The 19,711-nt window shown below is 47.6% G+C and overlaps 1 protein-coding gene across 1 annotated transcript in view; it reads right to left on the bottom strand.

Moving 5' to 3' along the window:
- Nucleotides 1-19,711, bottom strand: part of Plxna4 (plexin A4) — a 454,818-nt gene that overhangs the window by 46,577 nt on the left and 388,530 nt on the right. Inside the window, exons 11-16 of the mRNA XM_051151763.1 lie at nt 18,201-18,297; nt 17,655-17,845; nt 13,755-13,906; nt 7,482-7,599; nt 3,047-3,183; nt 1,874-2,038 (exon numbers count right to left, since the gene is read on the bottom strand). Coding sequence (XP_051007720.1) covers nt 1,874-2,038; nt 3,047-3,183; nt 7,482-7,599; nt 13,755-13,906; nt 17,655-17,845; nt 18,201-18,297 — 860 coding nt within the window. The remainder of the gene's footprint in view (nt 1-1,873; nt 2,039-3,046; nt 3,184-7,481; nt 7,600-13,754; nt 13,907-17,654; nt 17,846-18,200; nt 18,298-19,711) is intronic.

Here is a 19,711-nt window from a genome sequence, read left to right as displayed (position 1 = left end):
CGGGTGACTTAGCTCAGCGTGGCCTTTCAAAGGATGATGCTATGCCCTGTACCAAAGATGACCGAGAAACTGGTGGGGACAATGGACAGGCCTGTGCTTGGCTATGTTCTCCTTGGACTAGAGTGAACAGTGACCTGGTTGCCAGTCACCAGAGTGCCACTGACCAACATCCTGCTGTCTAAAGCAGAGCCTTGTAGGCAAATCACTTCTAAGCTTAGTAGCTAAGATTCTTTGTCCATTATACTTGCATGCGTTTCTCTCCATCTGTTTACTTTCCCATCTTTAAACTTCCCGTTATTTCTCTTTCTCATTGAGTGTGTCTTGCGGGCACTCATGTGCTCACACACACACACACACACACACACACACACACACACACACACACACACACACACACACACTTCCAGATGTGCCTGCAGGATTCTTTCCACAGATAAGTTTCTGATATCTAGCCTGCAAATAACCCCACCACTTGTCCCCAAACAACCTGGGCAATTTATAGGAAGCTCAGATATCTCATCCTCAGATTTCCTTAACCTAAGCAAAACTGCTGGCAGTCCAGAATGTGTGCCCAACCTCCCTCATGGCATGAGTGTGACTTGGGGCACTGCCGAGTGCCAGGAAGATGACACCTTCATTTCTGTGACAATATGAAGGGAAAGTGAATCCAACAAGGCCATGAATGTCCCAGAGTATCACTGCCTAGCTTCCTGAGGGGGACACAAAGGGCTGTGTCACCTTCCTGAGTCACCAGGCTCTGAGGCCAATGCCCGGCATGGGTCTGACAGACTGCTTCCCCTTCAGGGCTTAGCTAAGGACGGCCAGTGCCCTTTCTCATCCCAGCAGCCAGGCTGGTTTTCTCTAGTCTTCAAGCAGAAGGTGGCCAACTATTTCTGTGAAGGGCCGGGCAGCAAATATTTCAAGCTCCACCGGCCATATGGTCTCTGTCACAATTACTCAACTCTGTGCAGTCATGAGAAAACAACCGTACACAATACAACCAGTGAGTAGAGCTGTGTGCCAATAAAATTTTATTTATAAAAATTCAGGCAACCAGTCAGCTATGGCCCTTGGGTTCTTGGTTTAAGTGTAACCCTCTAGATTAGGCTTGCCCCTGCAGAGCAATTCTTTGTTCTGTCTTCTCTAACTTCTCCAATCCTGGGCCCCCTCCTGGACAGAATTGACTGTTGGGAGCACTAAGCAGGGGACAGGTGAGTAAGGTCATCTGTTGGGTAAGCAGCATGGATTGAGTCTGTTCCTTCCCACCCTAAGTCTTCACTGTGTTCTCCATGCACTCTAGCACAGCAGCTTCCCAATGACCCCGAGAAGCTCTCATAGAAAGGACAGCCTCCCTGGACTCTGCTCTTCCTGATATGTCCTCTAGGCTTAGCAAAGTGGCCACAGTCAGGGGCCTGCAGCTCCATCTCTCATGGGAGATGCTACACTCCTACACCCTAGAGAGCGTGTAGTCTCTTGGTCCCCCAGGACAATCCTCAAAAAGAAAGGAGGATCCATGGCTTGCCCAGGTGAACTACTGAAGTGCGGGACGCCCTGCCTGAGTTCTTCCTATGGCAGCATTGCATGTCTTCTTCCACCTTCTGTGTCACTTTGCTTAGCGGGTTTGTGTAGGGCATTGGAGAAGCAGCGAGGAATAAGGGCCAGGCTGTGCCTGGCTGAGTCTGTTATACGAGAGGAACAGAGGCAAGCAAACAACCGGGGCAGCGAGGGCAGGTCTGGGAAGAGGCCTGTCTCGCAAGTCACTGGGGTTATAGGCTCATGTCACCAAGCCTGGCTTCTCTTGAGCTTTTGAGAGCTGAGGAAGAGACACTGAGGTCCAGAGGCACGAGGAAGTTGTGGGGATGGGTCCTCCTACCTGGCAATGCTCCACTCTGGCTCAATACGCACGATGGTGGGGTCCTCCACATACTGAAAGACCAGGTCCTGTCGTATCCTGGCCCTGTCCACCTGCACAGTCACCTTCATGTCCAACACCTCATCTGAGGATGTAGTGTTACAGACAATGTAGGATGGAGAGCGCCTGGAAGGGAGGGTAGAGCATAGGTTCCTAGGTACCAAGACTAGCAGTGGTCCCAGGCCAACTCCTTTTTTGGTGTATCTCAAAAGTAAGGGATGGGCACTGCCATAGAGAGAAAGCTCATGAACCAGGCACAAGGACCTTTGAAAGGCTCTTCTGAGTCCACCTTTCAAAGAGGCCTGTTCTTTGGGCTGCCCCAGTTTTCATAAGGATCTAGCTACATAAGTTGATGAGGCTCCTTCCTCCACGTCTCATTCCCGGCCTGCAATGAGAACTCTGTGAAGTGGATTTCGCAGTCATTGGCCCCTTGACACATCCTCCCTGTGACTCCGAGCCTTGAGCCCTGGCTTATAGCTCTCAGGTCTGGGACTGTGCTTGCTGCACTGAGGTGGAGCTCTGCCTCTGGCCTCTTATGAGCCTCAGCCCTTCTGTAGTCACTTTGCTCAAATTCATCCTTACCACCTTCAAAAGAATGCAGTAATGCAAGACCCAGGCTGGTCTGACTTTCAATCTGCCATAGCTCTTGTAGGAACACCTATCTCTGAGGTCTTTGGCATTCCTTAGATGGGCTCCCTCTGGCCCCTATCTAGGCTTCTGTCTGAATAAAGTGTATTCCTTTGGGCTGCAATGCCTAGTTGGGCAGAAGGCCTCTTGCCCTTGTTGGCTCAGCCTTGGCCTTCTGACATCACCTGTTCAGAGCAGATGTGGTGGTTCTGGTCCTGAAGGGGCATCAGCTGCCAGTCCTAAGCTGGATGCTCACTGGTGGCCCCATTCTTTGCAAAGGGTACATCGCAGGATACGAGGCTGAACTGTGGACATTAGCAGGACACCTCCCCCACCCCCAGGGAAGGCAGGGATCCTATCTATGGTCCTCCACCAAAGAGAGAAGAGTGTCAGCTTTTAGAGGGACTCACAAACATCAGCCTGGGAAAGGGGTGGTTCCTATCCACCCCACATTTCCCTCCCAGGTGCTTTACCTGCCTGGCCCTTCCCCCTGGACCCAGGAGTTACCTGTGGAAAAGGCAGGGCTGGCTCCCAAACATCACCACCACGTTGCTGCCTGCATTCAAGTTGGTGCCTGTGATGGTGACCTGTGTCCCCCCAGACATGGGTCCCCGGCTGGGCTTCAGATCTGCGAGAGTCAGAGTCTGCATAGAAAAGAAGAGGTCTGAGGCATGCTGGGACAGGCCAAAGAGTGTGTGACAGGCTTTAGGCAGTGCCCCATAGCCTACTGAGGAGCTGCCACCTAGAATCCACTCATATGGCCTCTGCAAGCCATTTTGTATTCTTGTGTGAAGAGAGCTTACATCTCTACATGAATCATAGTAGCCATGCTAGCTGCTGTGTACTGATTTTTAAAAGAAGATTTATTTATTTGTATATCTGTGTATATGAGCACCCTATTTGCATGTATGACTGCATGACAGAAGAGAGCATCAGACAGAAGAGGGCATCAGATTTCACTATAGGTGGTTGTGAGCCACTATGTGATTGCTGGGAATTGAACTCAGGACCTCTGGACCAGCAGCCAGACTTATCATATCTATAAATTACCCAGTCAATGATTTTTTTTTTTTCAAAAATGGCTGTCATTACCTAGTTCACAGATGAAGTTTAGAGATGTTCACCAAGTTTTCCAAGGTCACACAGCTAAAAAATACTGTGGCTGAGACCCAGCTCCTTCACTCTGGTCTCAAGCTACTTCTCCAATAAAGGGAGTTCTGTTGTTTGGGAAGGGGCCCTGCCACACCCCAAGGGCCCAGTGGCCAGAGCATGGGATGTGTGAGGACTGTGCCCAGGGAAGCTTTCAAGGCTTGTCAAGCCCCCTGCCCTGACTAGAGGTGAGGAGCCAGCTGGGGTGGGGGCTGGGAGCAGAGCCCCAGACAGCAAGGGATTTGGAGCTGCAGTTTGTTCTTTCATTAGCATTTTAATGGAAAAACTTTCCCTGGTCCCAGGTGAGAAGCCTGTATCTGCATTTAAATGAAGACTTCTCCATCCCTTTCTCCTGTTACAGCCCAAAGAACTCTGTACTGAAACCAAACCGACTGGGTTCGCACTGTTATGGTTACTCTCCTGCAGGTAGTGTCCTTTGGGGACCAGCAAACCTACCCAAGCACCATGTACCCAGATCCCAGACTGGGGACCCTAGAGACCCCTGGAGACACTCCCTGACCTTGGCTCCAGTGTTCCTCAGCTCGGTTGGAAATCCTGGCTTTGGGGCTGAACAGGCAAAGATGAAGGCCTTTAAGTATCACGCTGTGTGACTGTGATCAAAATAGGCAACTTCTCTGGTCACATGATTGGGAACTGGGCCCTAAAGTGGTTATCTTCAGGGCCCATGACAGTTTTCTTGTTCAGTAAATTATAGTAATCTGCTATTTCCAAAGAGTGGCTTTGCCCCACTGGCCTCTCCAGAGAAGACACACTGAGTCTGTCTTCTGGTGTCCTGTGCCCCTGAGGGAGATTTAGCAGCAAACCCCTGGAAGGATGGGTGCTTGCCAAAAGCCTCAGTACAGTGGTGTTGATGCACTGGCTGGAAGGGGTCTGCTCCGGGTGGGAGAGGGTGTTATGGAAACATGTTTTAGACTTGTGAGAAACTATTAATTATTCAAGTCATGCTTCATAAATATTTCACAGTGGGTTTGCACGGGAAATCAAAGTCTGAATTATTTGCCAGCTTTTCACTTGGCTCCGTGAACCAACAGGCTAAAAGGGGAGGGGGGAGGAGACGTCCCAGCACAGAGAGCTCCTGGGACAGAGCTGGTGACTGACCAGGAGCACGGAGCATGGATCTGGGCCTTTTGTAGCTTTGACACCTCACTGAGGGCTACCCAAGTTTGTCCCTGAAGCAGGAGGGTGAGACAGAGAGTAAAGCCTAGGAGAGCCTTCCATGAAATACAGCAAAAGTGTTAGGGGAGGAAAACCCCATTAGCAAAGAGGAAGGCTGGAAACACCAACTGTACAGGCACAGAGGCACCAATAGGTCATTATAACACTAACACTTCGTCCCTCATTTGTGGAGGTTGAGCCCCTGGGACACATGAAACTGGGTGGAGGATTAAAGGTAATAGGGAAGGTGTGAGAAAGCCCAAAGGACCCCCAAAGCCTGTGAAATGAGACATAGAAGCCACACAGTGGGCTCTGGGATAAATTTTTCTGCAGGCCCCAAGCAGCTTCTGCCCTTGGGTATGTACCATTTTCTAATGAGCCATCCGTGTCCCTGCTTCTGCAGCTATCCACATCTGTCCAGTTCTTGGTCCAACGGCTGCACAAGAGTCTGGACATCCTTGTGGATGCTCACTGACCTATAAGCCCTAGCCTTGGCACCAGGAAGGGTCTCTCAACACACTCCAGAGCTCTAGAACTCGCCAGAGGAGCCTTCTGGGGAAAGATACCCCAGGACTCCAGTGGAGAGGCCTTTTAGGGTACTGCTTAAGAAGTGTTCTCTCTGTACATATAGCAGAGTGTCCTTAATGGTGTCAAAGGTTGGCTCTCTCCCATGGCATGGGCCTCAGGTTGGGTTAGGCAACTCTGCACAACTTGTAGAGAGCATGAATTTTGGTTCAAAGGTTGACATGGACTTGGCTGTTTTTGGTCACTTGGCCCTAACTGGGCTGCTGTGCCAGGCCTCAGTAGATGAGGAGGAGCTTTGTCCTGATGGGGTGGCCTGGTGGTAGTCTGAGGACAAGGGGATGGGGGATAGAGGGAAGAGGGTGGGAGAGAGGGGCTATCAGGAGAGAAGGGAGGGCTATGATTGGGATGTAAAGTGAACATATAAATTAAAAATAGATTTAAAAAGAAGAAGAAGAAGAAGAAGAAGAAGAAGAAGAAGAAGAAGAAGAAGAAGAAGAAGAAGAAGAAGAAGTGCTCTCTCCCACATGCCACCTAGCTGAAGGGAAGGCAAGGAGGGCTCCAGGTCGCTCAGAAGCATGATTAGAAGGTGAGTCTGCCTTTTCCAGTGACCCTGCAAGACCCCTGCTTTTCATTCCCACTGGGAAACACATAACCTCTCCGCCCCTAAGTAAAAATGGGGTAGAGGAAGGGGCTGGGGTGCCCAACATTCTTCCTTCCTGAATATGAATCTCAGAAGATGTGTGTCACCAGGCTATTTCCTTAGAAGGACCTTTCAACTAGGAAAGTGACATAGGTCATTGAACAAGGGACTGAATGGATCAGGAAGGTGCTTGCCTTGTAGCAGCTACATTCATTGTTCCTCATGGCCTCTCTACTCCCACTGTCCTCCTCCTCCTCACACCACTTTTCCTTCCTCATTCCTGTCTTTTGGTGTTAAGTCCATGGGATCAGTTTTATGATAGGGAAAACACCTGTCAGGCACGAGCCACACAGAAAGTGAGAGACCAATTTCGACATGCCCTGCCTTTCCATTGCTTCTTCTGTGAAACTTTCTCTAAAGACCCTGGATTCAAGCACAACTTGCTCCATGGTGGACACAATCCTGTAGGCACACCTGAGCTTTCCTGAGTGAGAAAAACTGGGCGAGTTGGTAAGAGGTTATCAGTAGAAGAGCAGGAAGAACCAGGAGAAAAGGAAGGAAGGAAGGAAGGAAGGAAGGAAGGAAGGAGGGAGAGAGAGAAGAGAGGGAGGGAGGGAGAGAGGGAAGAGAGGGAGGGAGGGAGAGAGGGAAGGAGGGATAGAAGAGGGAAACTTTCTAATGTCAGCCACATGGGTTCTTTAGAAGCTGTGCAGTAGGAAATGGAAGGATCAAGGCCAGGAGATCAGATGTCTTTGCATGTCTAGAAAGTTCAAGAGGGAATGTAAGTAATTTTCAGTGGTTGGGCTGAGGCCTGGGTGAGATTATGGGAAGGGGACTGGTGAGTGAAGAGGTTGGAGGTGAGAGCAGGGGTGTGAATAGGAGACATGGGGGGGCCGCAGGTGGGAATAAGTACAAGACAGGTGAAAAGTAGGCCAAGAAGGTCACGAGAAGATAGTAGGAGGGCGGGAAAAGATGACCAGTTGCTTATGATAGGATGGTGGTGGCATGCCAGGCACAGCAGTGATGGTGGCTAACAGAGAAGCTGACACCACATGGGATGGAGACTTTATGATCTTCACCATAATCTGAAAGAGATGTAAGTATCATTTCCATATTACAAATGAAGAAATGGAGGCACAGAAAAGTTGACCACCTTGTTTGAGTTCTCTCAACTAGAAAGAGGCTGAGCCTAGGTGTAATTCCCAGGAGTTACCATGCTGTTTGGCCATATAATAGACACGGGGAACCAAGGGCTAAATCGGCTTTCTGGGACCCATACAAGGAGGCACAAAAGTAGAATCTAGGTCTTTGAGACCTCAAGGCTATACTCCTACTCTGTTCCCATGGGGCTGCCATGAACATGGGTGGTGGGGTGGAAGCCCGCTCTGCAATGCGGGCCATAAGGTTTGCTGTGGCGTACACCCAGCCAGGCCCTTGGCATCCAGGACTCACCATGAAGTAATAGAGCTGCGAGGAGCGGGCCATGAACTCAGGCCGGCACACAGCCACACAGATCTCCACAAAGCCTGCATGCTGGCTGGGCTTCGCCTCTCCCATCTCACACACGATCCTATAGGAGGAAAGGAGATGCCTCATGAGCCACAGGACTTCCAGTATGGCTTGGCCCTGCAGCAGAGCCCAGGGAGCTGACCTGCATGAGCTCAGCAAGTGAAGCCAGAACTCAGATCTGACCTGAGGTTCTCAAGTCTCTCCTTCAGAGAACTTGCTTCCAAAGGTTGGATGTGTGTCTTAGTGATGTGTGTCTGCTGTCCCAGCTTTTAAGCCAGGAGAGGAGACATTTTCCATGTATGTATATGGAGAAAGGTTTGGTATCACTACTCTTGCAGGTGTGTGTGTGTATGTGTTCTCCATCTTACAAATGAAGAAACAGAGGCCCAGAAAAGAAAGGTTAGGCAACTGGCCCAAATATTTATATGTTTAACATCAACCCTTGTATTATGGGGTTAAATCTATGGATTCCATCAACTGCAGATCAAAACTATTGCAAAGTATTACCTGTATTAAATATGTATAGGCTCCTTTAAAATATGTATTTATTTTTATTTTATATGCATGAATATATGTTTACATATGTGTATATGCACCACATGCATGCCTGGATCCCATGGAAGTGAGAAAAGAGCACAAGATCTCCTATAACTGAAGTTACAGATGGTTGTAAGTTACCATGCGGGTGTTGGGAACCAACTTGGGTCCTCTGCAAGAGCAGCAGGTGTTCCTAACCACTGAGCAGTCTCTCCAGTGCCCAGACTTACTTTTTTCCCTCACGATTTCCCAAACAAAACAATAGAACGACTATTCACCTAACATTTCTGATGAATTAGGTATAAGCTATGGGGAGAGGACTGAAAGTATGCAAGAGGGTGCTCACAGGTTGTCTGTAAAGACTGTGCTATCTTCTAGAAGTCACCTGAGCAGCATGGATTTGGGTATCTGTAGAAGGTTTTAGAACCAGTCACTCATGGGTACTGAGAAGATGCTATTTACATATTTATGCACATATTTTATATGCATAAACAAAAACATGAATGTTGTAAACACACATATATATGATTATATACAAGTATATATTTTGTACACATAAACACATTTTTAAAGATAAATGTAAAGCAAAGTCTACCACTTTGTATGTAAAAACATTTTAAGGTGCTTTAATCTAGCTTCTGCACACACAGCTCTACTTTACTCTCCCTAAAAGCTTTGTAATACTACATACATGTTTAAATGTCCACTTATCTAATAATCATCTTATTGATGGGCATGTAAATATTCTGATATCTCTCCTGATTAAAAACAGGCAAATAAGGCAACATACACACACCAAAGTGTCATGTGTTTATTAGCATGGGAATACGCTGAGTTAAGTGGTTTTTTCACTTAACATTGACAGGGCCTACTGATGCTCACCCAAAGCTGTACTGATTTACATGTGTATCAGTGGTCCGCTGCTTTAACGAAGACTAGTCATAATCTTGTGACAGTTTCCCAATGGTCTACGAAAAGATCTCGTTTTGAGTCCAGTGACTGTCAGAGAGGCTGCACATGTTCCTATGTGGTTTTCCCACACGGCCTTCCTTTGACCTCTCTCTATTCAGCTGACCACTTGTCCTGTGGTGACACCTTCTTAACTAGGCATAGCAACTTTCATTTGTTGTAAGCGCTGCAATTGTTTTCCTCCTGATTGTCAATTTGTTATCTGTCTTTTAACTTGGATTCTAGTATATTCTGCTACACTAGCCTTCTGAAGCATCTATGTGGCTAAACAAATTCATATCTTTTTTTTCTTTTTTGTTTTTTTTTAGATTTCTGAGACAGGGTTTCTCTTTGTAGCCTTGGCTGTCCTGGACTCACTTTGTAGACCAAACTGGCCTTGAACTCACAGCGATCCCCCTGCCTCTGCCTCCCAAGTTCTGGCATTAAAGGCATGTGCCACCATGCCCGGCAACAGATTCATCTCTTGCCTTTTTGTTTTTAGGCTTTGAATTCTGTGGAGTTTGTTTGGTTGTTTAATTTTAGTGCTTTTTGTTGTTGTTGTTTTTGCTTTTTGTTTGTTTTGTTCTAGGGATCAAACCCAAGGCCTTGCACATGTCACACAAGCATCCTGGCACTGAGCCACATCCCCAACCCTGTAATTTCTATGTCCTTTCTTTCTTTCTTTCTTTCTTTCTTTCTTTCTTTCTTTCTTTCTTTCTTTCCTTCTTTCCTTCCTTATTTCTTTTTTTGTTTATTTGAGACAGAGTTTCTCTGCATAGCCCTGGCTGTTCTGGAACTCACTCTGTGGACCAGGCTGGCCTTGGACTCACAGATTTCCAACTAGTTCTGCCTCTCAAGTGCTTGGATTACAGGTGTAATCCAACCAAACAAAAAAATTGCTGAGGACAGATCTTACAGTGTGTGTTTCTTTATAGATAGCATAATAAATACATGTTAGGTGTGGGGAAAAGAAAAAAGGACTCTAGGTTTTCTTCCACAGAATTAATTAGAAGCTGTATTCTGCTTGGTCACGTGTGTGTGTGTGTGTGTGTGTGTGTGTGTGTGTGTGTGTGTTACTCTGTGTGCCTGTCTGTGATCCGTCTGAAGAGATAGAGGAACTACAATGCTTTAATCCATTTAATCGACAGATTCCAGCTTTACAATGGTATGAAAGTGATGTATACGTCTGTGGACGCTTGCCTGCAATCCTGTACTTTGAGCTTTGTCTAGAATTTTGTACTTTTCTTGAGCTAGCCACATGGTCTGATACTCTCTGTGATGCTGGCCATCATAAGCCGCAGAAAGTTTCAGGTCTGAGATCCAGAAACGACAGGAAGAAATAACATTGGTAGCTGGTTAGGGATGTATACCACGTTTTCATCTCAGGCTGTTTCCAACTAAGTCACAAAGCCAAGCGCTGAGAATGCAGCTCAGTGGTAGAACGCTTGCTTAGCATGCCCATGGCCCTGGATTCAGCCCCACCATGTGCAAAAGAGACATAGGGTTGAGGAACATCTGTACAGTAATCTTTCTAACACACAAAATCCTTACTTTTTATCATTGCTTCTGAATAGTTTCTATTATAAATAAAGCCGAGGTAAGCATTTTTAAATATAAATGTTTGCACAGTCTGGTTGTTTAGGGAGTAGACTAAAGACTGTGGAGCATATTAGCTGGACCACTGGTTCTCAACCTGTGGGTCATGACCCCAATGTGGATTGACTGACCCTTTCCCAGGGGCTGCCTAAGACCATCAGAAAACACAGATAATTATATTATAATTCATAACAGAAGCAAAATCAAAGTCATGAGGTAGCAACAAAAATAATTTTATGGTTGGAGTCACAACATGAGGAACTGTATTAGAAGGTCACAGGAAGTTGAGAACCAGTGATCTAGACTAAAGACTGGGCGGCCGGGCATGGAGCGTGATACTGAGGATTGAGCCTGGGGTCAAGTGTGCTACCACTGAGCTATATCCTCAGCTTCCCCTCTTCTTTTTTCTTTCTCTTTCTTGATTTTGAGACAGTCTCACTCAGCTGCCTAGGCTGACCTTAAACCTTAAGCTCACCCACACTAGTTTAGGCAAGACGTGAGCGTGAGAATTTCCTGCCTCGGCCTCCCAAGTAGCTAGACTTCACAGGCCAGCACTTAAAGTGCCAGCTAAAGCTTTTGTCTGGTTTTGGTTTGCTGTTTTATACTTGTGGAAGAGGGAGGGGCAGAGGACACTGTACGATTGTATGTATATGGTATATGTGCGTGATACATGCATGTGAGTGTGTAGGTGGATATTCATATGTACACATGGCCAGAGCAGGAAGTTGGGGCTTTCACTCCATTGCTCTCACCTTATTGCCTTGACAGGGTCTGTCACTGAGAGAAACTTACTCTTCCAGTTAGGTGAGCTGCTGGGAGTTGTTTGTCTCTATCTCCCCCCTCCACCCCCCACCCCCACCCCAGGGCTAGTGTTACAGGCACCAGAGGCCATATGGAGCCTCCCGTTAAGACTTTAAATCCAAATGCCGTCCTGAGAGTTTGTCCCAGCTTTCCTCTCACCACAATAAGCGAGCCAATTGCATCAGGTGCTTATTTACATGTCTATTTTTGCTTTTCTTGAGATAGCATTTCATGTATTCCATGCTGGCCTCAAATTTACTAGGCTTTTGAGGCTGACCTTGAACTTCTGACCTTCCCGTTTTTTACCCATCTAGGCCTGTGGTCACACCTGGGCTTTAGGGCTTCCTGTGAGCTAGTCTCTGCCCACTGAGCTTAGTCTCTGGCCTCTGGAGCATTCACTTGTTTAAAAAGTGTTCTCTGTTTTCTTTCATTTGTGTTTTGTTTCTCCTATGCATTTTTGGTTCTTTGTGCATCTTGTGAATTGTACATTAATGCTCTTTGCATTGTGATAACTGTCATTTATTTATGAAGCCTCTTTATCTGTTAAGAAGAAGGTATCACCGTATCCCCAGCTTTTCCTTCACTTATGTTTCTTTTACAATGATTTTTAACTTTTATGTACTTGAAACCTCTGGTTTGTGTGTGTGTGTGTGTGTGTGTGTGTGTGTGCTTTATTTTTCAGCTCATGCTTGAAACATCTTCCCCTTCATAGAATCACATGAATTTGCTCCTGCATTTTCTTCTAATCTTTTGATTTCATTTCCGTACCCCTAACTCTGTAATTTACCTGAAATGTATTTGGGTGTATAATGTAGACTAAGGATCCGACATCATTCTGTCCCCGGCCTTAGCCAGCACCATTTCCTGAAGGATCTTGCTTTTCCTTGTTGATTTGAATTGTCACCTTCATCACACACTAAATTCTTTCATGTCAGGCATCTCGCCCCGAGCATTCTATCTCACTCCACGGATCTAACTGATATCGCAGCACTTTAATCATCAGGCTTTCTAATAACCCTGTCGACGCCTGGTCCACGGTTGAGGATGTTAAGCTTGCCCACATCCTGCTGTATCAGCGCAGTTGGCTTTGCTTTGATTTCACAAAAACTGCAGGAGCCACAGGTAGATGTTTGGGTCGCTAAGTGATGGTAGCTGAGGGAAATGATTCCAAGTCAGAGTGGACTCGTCCACATCTCACCTGCCACCAGTGCTGTGAGGGGACCCTGACTGAAGTCAAGAGGGATGGCACATGCGGCACCGATGTGGTTCTGAATCATTCAGTTCCGCAAGCAGAAGGGCGGAGCACTGTCCGACTAAGGGATGCCCTGCCAGCAGCCTCCATCTAATGTGCACAGGATGGGTGATGAGGTTACAGTCTGGGTGAGTCAGGATGAGATAGAGTCCATTCTGCTGCCAAGCACTTATCGTCATGTCCGCTGCCCTAAAAAGTAGTGTTTACCTATTCACTAAACAATGCGTGGCTGCTGGATCTCCTCTGATAGGTGAGTTAGGGGGTCAAGGTCATCTTCTGAATTCGTTTGCAGAGAATTACAATGAGAAAAATTAGCCAAAGGACCCACAGGCCTGAAATTAAATATGGGATTTCATTTTCAGCCCACACAGAGGATAGCCCAGGGCTAGCTTTCCTGTGGGGGAAGCACAGGGGGAGCTAGAAACGACAGAGGGAATTGAATTCACACTCCCTGGCAGACTTTAATTTTGCTCTTTCTCACCTCTCCATACTCCAAGTAGCCAGCCGCCACGTTTGCCCAGTTTTTTTCCAATCCTTGTCTACAGCTCCCCAGTATGGCATGTCAGTCATAGGGAAGGCAGAGAGCTGAGGGTGATCCTCTAGACACTCTAGAATGTTCGCTGCATTCTACTCCCCCACCTCTTGGCTCTGACTTTGCATAATTAGTCAGTTCTTAACCTGCAAATCCCAAATCTGAAACCCTTGTGCCTTGATATGGCACCATCAATGGAAAATGTTATACCAGGAAACTTTATTTGATGGGATTTACTGCTTAAAATCACCTTTGTGCTATGCATATAAAGTGTAAGTGGGACTAATGAATTTTGTGTTAGATTTGGGGCCCATCCCTTGGATATCTCACTATGTATATGTAAACACTCTAAAGTCTGGGGAGGGGGCAGGAAATCCCAATCCAAAATACATGTGGTCCCCAATCCAAAATACTTGTGGTCCCAAGTATTGATGATAAGGGGCATTGCAAGCCTGTGCGGCCATCGCTCCCCACCACCAAACCCCAGGCCCCGCCCTGCCCCCCCCCCCCCCCCCCCGTTGCATCCAACTCTCATGTGCCTCTCACTTACTGTTCTGCAGGGATGTAGCCATCTACCAAGGGGCTGCACTCCACACCAGCCACCTTGACGTGTGAAGCGATGTCCCGAAATTCCAGGCCCAGGTTCTCCCCTCGGATGGTGACCTTGGTGCCCCCTTCCCGAGGGCCTGTCACTGGGATGATCTGCAGGGAGAAAGAAGGGTGATCCTTTAGGCCCCCAAGAAGCATCACTGCCTGTTTGCTGAAGAGGCAAGAGTGGGCGTGGCTCTTTATTGCTCTTGCTAACAGTTCCCTGAGCAAGTCCACAAGTTCTTCGGCTATCAATGGGTGGTATCCTTGGGTAAAGAGTCTGTGTTTCTCTGTGACCCTAAGAGCCATGTTCAAAGCCCCTGGTCTATTTTCCCATCCTCATAGAAGAAAAGAAAAGGATGAGAAAATCAGGAGAGACTTCTGGCATGAAATACAACCGTCTTACCCATCCAGAACCACCTGTATCTAGGACCACCCCACCCAGTTTTTAAGATAAAGTGTCCAGTCTCCATGATCATAAATTGTTTCTCTCACTGAAATTCCAAGGGACTTTCCCACACTTCTTATATGACAACCACTTCTCAGGTCAAGTTCCTCACCCTTCCAGCTAGCCCTTCCTCCTTTTTTGAGCTTATGCCTCCAAAAGCACGATATGTCTCCAGTTCCCTCTGCCTGCCTTTTTCATCAATGGCAGCATGCTGTTGCAGCCAAGCCAACTTATTACTCTCTAGAACATTTGACATAGAGTTTACCCCCCTTCTTGGCTTGGCTTCTCATGGAAGTGGCTTTAATTTAGACTTTACCCAGGTACACTGGTCAAAGTGACTGTCCTTCCCTCCAGAGATGTCACCATGGGTGCTAAAGCAGAGCTTGGCATGTTTTCAGGTAGGGGCTGTGGACAATGAGTATCATCCAGCTGTTGTTTCCCACAGCAAAATCCTTTCCTGCTTCTCGTTCTCAGACCACCTACACCTGTAGCGAGGTCCTAGGGAGGTTCTGAATGGCAGGAGTCTCTAGTTCTTTCCAGAATGCCACAGTACCACAGCCTGCCAGGATTACGTATGGAGCACTATCCTGGATGGCTGGTAAAACTGAAAGAAGCAAAGACACTAGATTGGGCTGCCCCCATGGTAGTATTTCTAAGGAGAGGCTGTTTATTTACCAAAGACTAGTAACTTCCTTCCTCTTATGTATCCCTGTGTGGACACATGTGCCTGAAAGCATCTATGTGGTGTGATAGTTTACATGAGCATGTTCCCACTACAGCAGAAAACAGCTTCATTGGAGAAATGGACCAATTGCTGCTCAAGTGAAGTGGGCAGATGTGCGGCAGGCCGGGAGAAAGGGCTCAGGTTCTCCCCCAATGCTAGTCCAGATGATGGGTCCCTGGTGTAGCCCAGGTCCCGGCAGGGGTGCCTGCATGAAGTTCCAGCCCTAGCTTGTCATCTGGTAAGAGCAGTTTTGTCTTTGGACCAGTCCATGGTCCCCTGGAAGGCTGATGCCAGGTTGGAGGCAGTAAGTAGCCCCTGCCATAGGGAGATTTGTTTAATTTGTCACCGTGTTCCTGTGATTTTCTTGGAGTTGGGCCAAGGAGAAAGCAAATCCAGCTGATTGGTTTTAGTGCATTGAGTCACCACATGCCACAACCCCAGGGATGGCTTAGCTGTTAGCAGCATGGGGGTAGTGGCTCCACAGAGTTGGGCTGTGTTATGGGTGGACAGGGAAGGAGAGAGGAGAATGTGAGGAAAGTGGGCTGAAAGGCCCCCTACCCAGTCCTCTGGCCTGGAAGTCACCACAGTCAGCAGAATGAAGTGGGGGCTTAGATAAATACCCAGTTTTGATATTATCATCATGCTGAAGAGTAAGGTCCAGATGAGGCATGCATTTTGAAGGCCACCCTGAGGTGGCCAAAGGGGGTTCACGCATAAAAGCCAAAACTGTTTCTGCTCAGACCCATCCCGGTCGCACAGTTTGTAAGAGGAGTGTATGTCCTGTCACTGCAGTGAAGGGGAACATGAGTCCAGGACTCAGGAGATTTGGGAGGCAACAGTATTTTCTTTATAGTCTGGTATAAAACCACAGCTCTGACAGTAGTCTCTATACAGGAAAGGAAGATAATTACCCTGGCCTTCAACTTCTAAGACAGGTGTGAAGGGTTCAACTGTGATGCCCCCCAGTTCCTACATTGAAGTCCTAACTGTACCCCTCCCCTCCAATTCATAGGTAGAAGTCCTAACTAATCTCATGACTTGGTTATTTGCCCTGTTGCTATGAACAAATACCCAAGAAAAGTGACTTAAGGAGAAAAGGATTTATTGTGGCCAATGGTTGTGGGGGTTAGATGCATCACAGTGGGATAGCATCGCATAGGGCTTGGTCCCTGGCAGCAGGAGCACGCTGCCTGTTGCATGGCGTTACCCATGAAGTAGAGAATGCAGAAGGAAGCTAGGCTCTAAGCCTCAATGCTTACCCTGCGGGAACCCATGTCCCCCAGCTTGGTTCTACCTCCTAGAAATTCTACAATGACCTAAAACCTAAGCACCACCTGGAGCCAAGGCTCCAAACACACGAGCCTCTGAAAGTCATTTCCTATTCAGACCACACGATTCTTGTACCACAGAAAGTGATTTTAAGGAGCAAAAAGTCTTTACAGAGACCATTAAAGATGTCATTAGGATGGGTTAAACCCAGTGTGATCACGGTGTTATTATAAAAAAAAAAAAAGGCAAATGGGACATACGGAGACATGCATAGAAGAAAACACAAAGCAGGGCAGGTGACATCTAACCAGTTCCTTCACAGCTTTCAGAAGCAACCAATCCTGCCAACACCTTGATCTTGAATGTCTGCCTCTAGGATAGTGATAGTCTAAGCTACAAGGTGCACAATATAATAAGACTTCTGTGCTGACCAACCAGGGATAGGAAGAGAATGTGCAGACTCCAAAGCATGACACATATACATAGTCTAAGACCATGGTCACCATTGCTCAATATGGGATGGGTCCATCAGCAAAACTGAGCAAAGCTGGGTGCCAGTGTGTCCTCCTGATTGGCTGATGCAGATACAGCAGTTTACTTCCTTCTCTTGGCACTCTTTCCCATCTACCTCATTATCATAATCAGCATCCTCCATGGCTGAGAGGTATTGAGGACCTACTGTGTGTTGAGCCCTGTTTCTGAGGTGATGGGAGGATTATATAGGATGTGATTCTTATGTTGAGAGAATACTCAAAAAGAGACATGCATTTCTCTTCCTGTGTAAGACAGGAGTAAGGGTCTTCAGCCTGGTGGAAGACTGCCTTAGGTGAACTCACTGTCAGAAGTGTGGAATGGGGACAGGGGCAGCAGCTTCCTTCTTTAGACACCCTTGGTAATGATTTAACCAGAATGGTGATGGACAAGGAGGTTGGGGAGTGCTACAGAAACTGAGGAAGCACCTGGGATGCCAGGACGCTTTCAAGGCAATCCCTGGAACTCACCTGTGGCACAGCAGAGGTTTAGACTCACTGCATAGGCGAAGGATGCTGACAGAACCCTACACAGATCCAGCTTTGTCCCTACTATCTGTGTGCTTGCCTTGTTCTGCCCTGGCCCTCCCTGTTCTCCACAGTTAGACTCCTCAATGGCATCCAGATATACTGCCAATCTCCCTTAGACTTTGAGCCTTTCCTTCTGTACCCAAGTCTCCTAGGCCAGGGAAAGGTCTCTGAACCAAGCCTAAGCTTCCAGAGGAATCTGTGAAGAAAAATGAGGTTAACACACAGCCAGTCATATCATCTATGGGGACCACAGGAGTGATCAACACCACAGCCAGGAACCGTCTTGAGAGCCCAGGTCCCTAGCAAAATACCGAGTGGCTCAGTAGCCTGAAGTGGGCTATAGGTGGGGTGGTGGCTTACCTCTGTGATCCGAGGGTTGGTGCATTTGCTGTTGGCGCCCGACAGTTCCAGCCACCGGCTCTCATGGGCAGGGCAGTGCTGGCGCAGTGTACACTGGCCTGGACTCTGACACCAGCCACACTCAAAATCTGGGTCAGCCTTGAGGCACAGCCCACAGCTCTCACGCATGGCCCCACACTTGTAGAGGTAGACTGCAGAAGACACAGACAAGAGGCACTTTGGGATGGGGAACAGCCCAGAATGTCCACAGGGAAAGGGTGGGTCTCAGCCATCCTATCCAGCAAGCTCCAGTCACTCTGTCCCACTCCTGGGAGCCACGACAGTGCAGAGCCCAGGGTCAGGAAGCAACAGGGCAAAGTGGATGGAGAAGAGCTAGGTCTGCGAAGGAAAGGCTCAAAGCCTAAGGGGGATTGACAGTTGCTGGGAGGGACAGATGAGATGACAGAGATGACATCTTCCCAAGAACGCAGGGCTGCTCTGCTCTCTCTTTCCCTCCCTTGTCCTATTCCCATCCCTTCCTCCCTTCTCTACCAGCCTCCTTCACACCTTTATTCTGAGCTGGGTTGTCAATGTTGAAATGTCCATTCCACACGACCGTCAGCTCCACTGGCAAGTTGTTGATCTCCATCCCCTCATAGGAATACTGCAGCCAGGATGAGGTGGTGAGGAAAGAGGAAAAACAAAAAAACAAAAAAAATGTTAAAGAGCTCTCTATGGAGACCTGAATGCTTATCCTGGGGCCCTCAAGAGCACACAGAGTTAAGGACTAGCAAGGACTGTGTATATGTATATATTCTTAGATATACATACAGACATGTATGGTCAGATAGAGGGCCAGAGGGGCCAGATGATAATTCAGAGAGTGGGGCTGGGCCTCTATAGAACACCTCTGTGGTAACACACCTGTGCAGCAAGCTACCTACACAACAGTATACTTGCACAACAACGCATTGGTGCAATTGTATGGATGTGAGAGCCAGTTCAAGAAACAGACCACAACAGTCAATGCTGAGAGTCATAACTGGTCAACATGCCGAAAATAGCTGATTGGGTTGTGCTTTTGCCAAAATGGGACATGGTTATCAACTCCTTTGTCCAGAGGGACCCCACCAAGGCCAAGGAACATAAGAGGAGATAGAGGACTTTATGAGCTTATGGATGAGGAGGAGTGCCATGGAATGCTGTGTTCCAGACAAGATATGGCTACCTCGCTCATGAACTCATAGCGATTGTGGTTACCTGCACAAGATCAAGTTGGTCCAGTTGTAGCATAGATGGGTGAGGAACTCACAAGGCCTCCCTGACGGAGGAGTGATTGCCAATTAAAGGCTGGTGGCAGGGTATTGTTCTCCTTTGGGGGGTATGGCCACTGATAAGTTGCCCACCCTCCAGCAGATAGCCCTATACTCATGCACGTATGGATAGCACTAAAATAACTTAGTAGGTTATTAAGAAGTGTGTGTGTGTGTGTGTGTGTGTGTGTGTGTGTGTGTGTGTGTGGTGTGTAAAATCCTGGGAGAGTTGAAAGTGGAAACTGGAGGTGGTGATATGATCATATTTCATTGTATACGTGCATGGAATTCTCAAAGGGGATAAAAAGAAACAGACTGGATGAACTGCTCATTGCAGCCAAGGGTCTTAAGAAAAGATTGCAGGTAGGCTCTGAGCCCAGGAAAAGCCCTGTTCTGTCCCAGCTGTCTGGGAACTCTGGTTAATAGGCTCTTCCAGGCTACACTTCGACAGGGAATGAACTCTCAGTTCCAAAAAACGTTCAGTGTAGGTCAGCGCCGAGAATGGGACCACTGGCCCCAGGCAGAGCGAGTGGCCAGCAATCAATAAGAATAAAGGAGTGTTGCTTAAAGAGGATGAATGGTTGAGCGTAAAAGGGAGGTGGATTCCACAAAAGCTTTACAGGGAAGGGTGGGATATCCTGTGCTCCCACCTGATGCCACCAGGACAAGCCTCGGAATCTGTGTAAGATTTAAAATGCACTCACAGCTGCAGCTTCCCACCATACTGTTGCCCTCTTACCCTAAAATGATGGAGGGCACCCCTGC

The sequence above is a fragment of the Acomys russatus genome, chromosome 10, assembly GCF_903995435.1.
Source record: "Acomys russatus chromosome 10, mAcoRus1.1, whole genome shotgun sequence".
Taxonomy (NCBI): Eukaryota; Metazoa; Chordata; class Mammalia; order Rodentia; family Muridae; genus Acomys; species Acomys russatus.
Note: the sequence above shows the minus strand (reverse complement) of the source record. Positions and strands in the feature narration are given on the sequence as shown.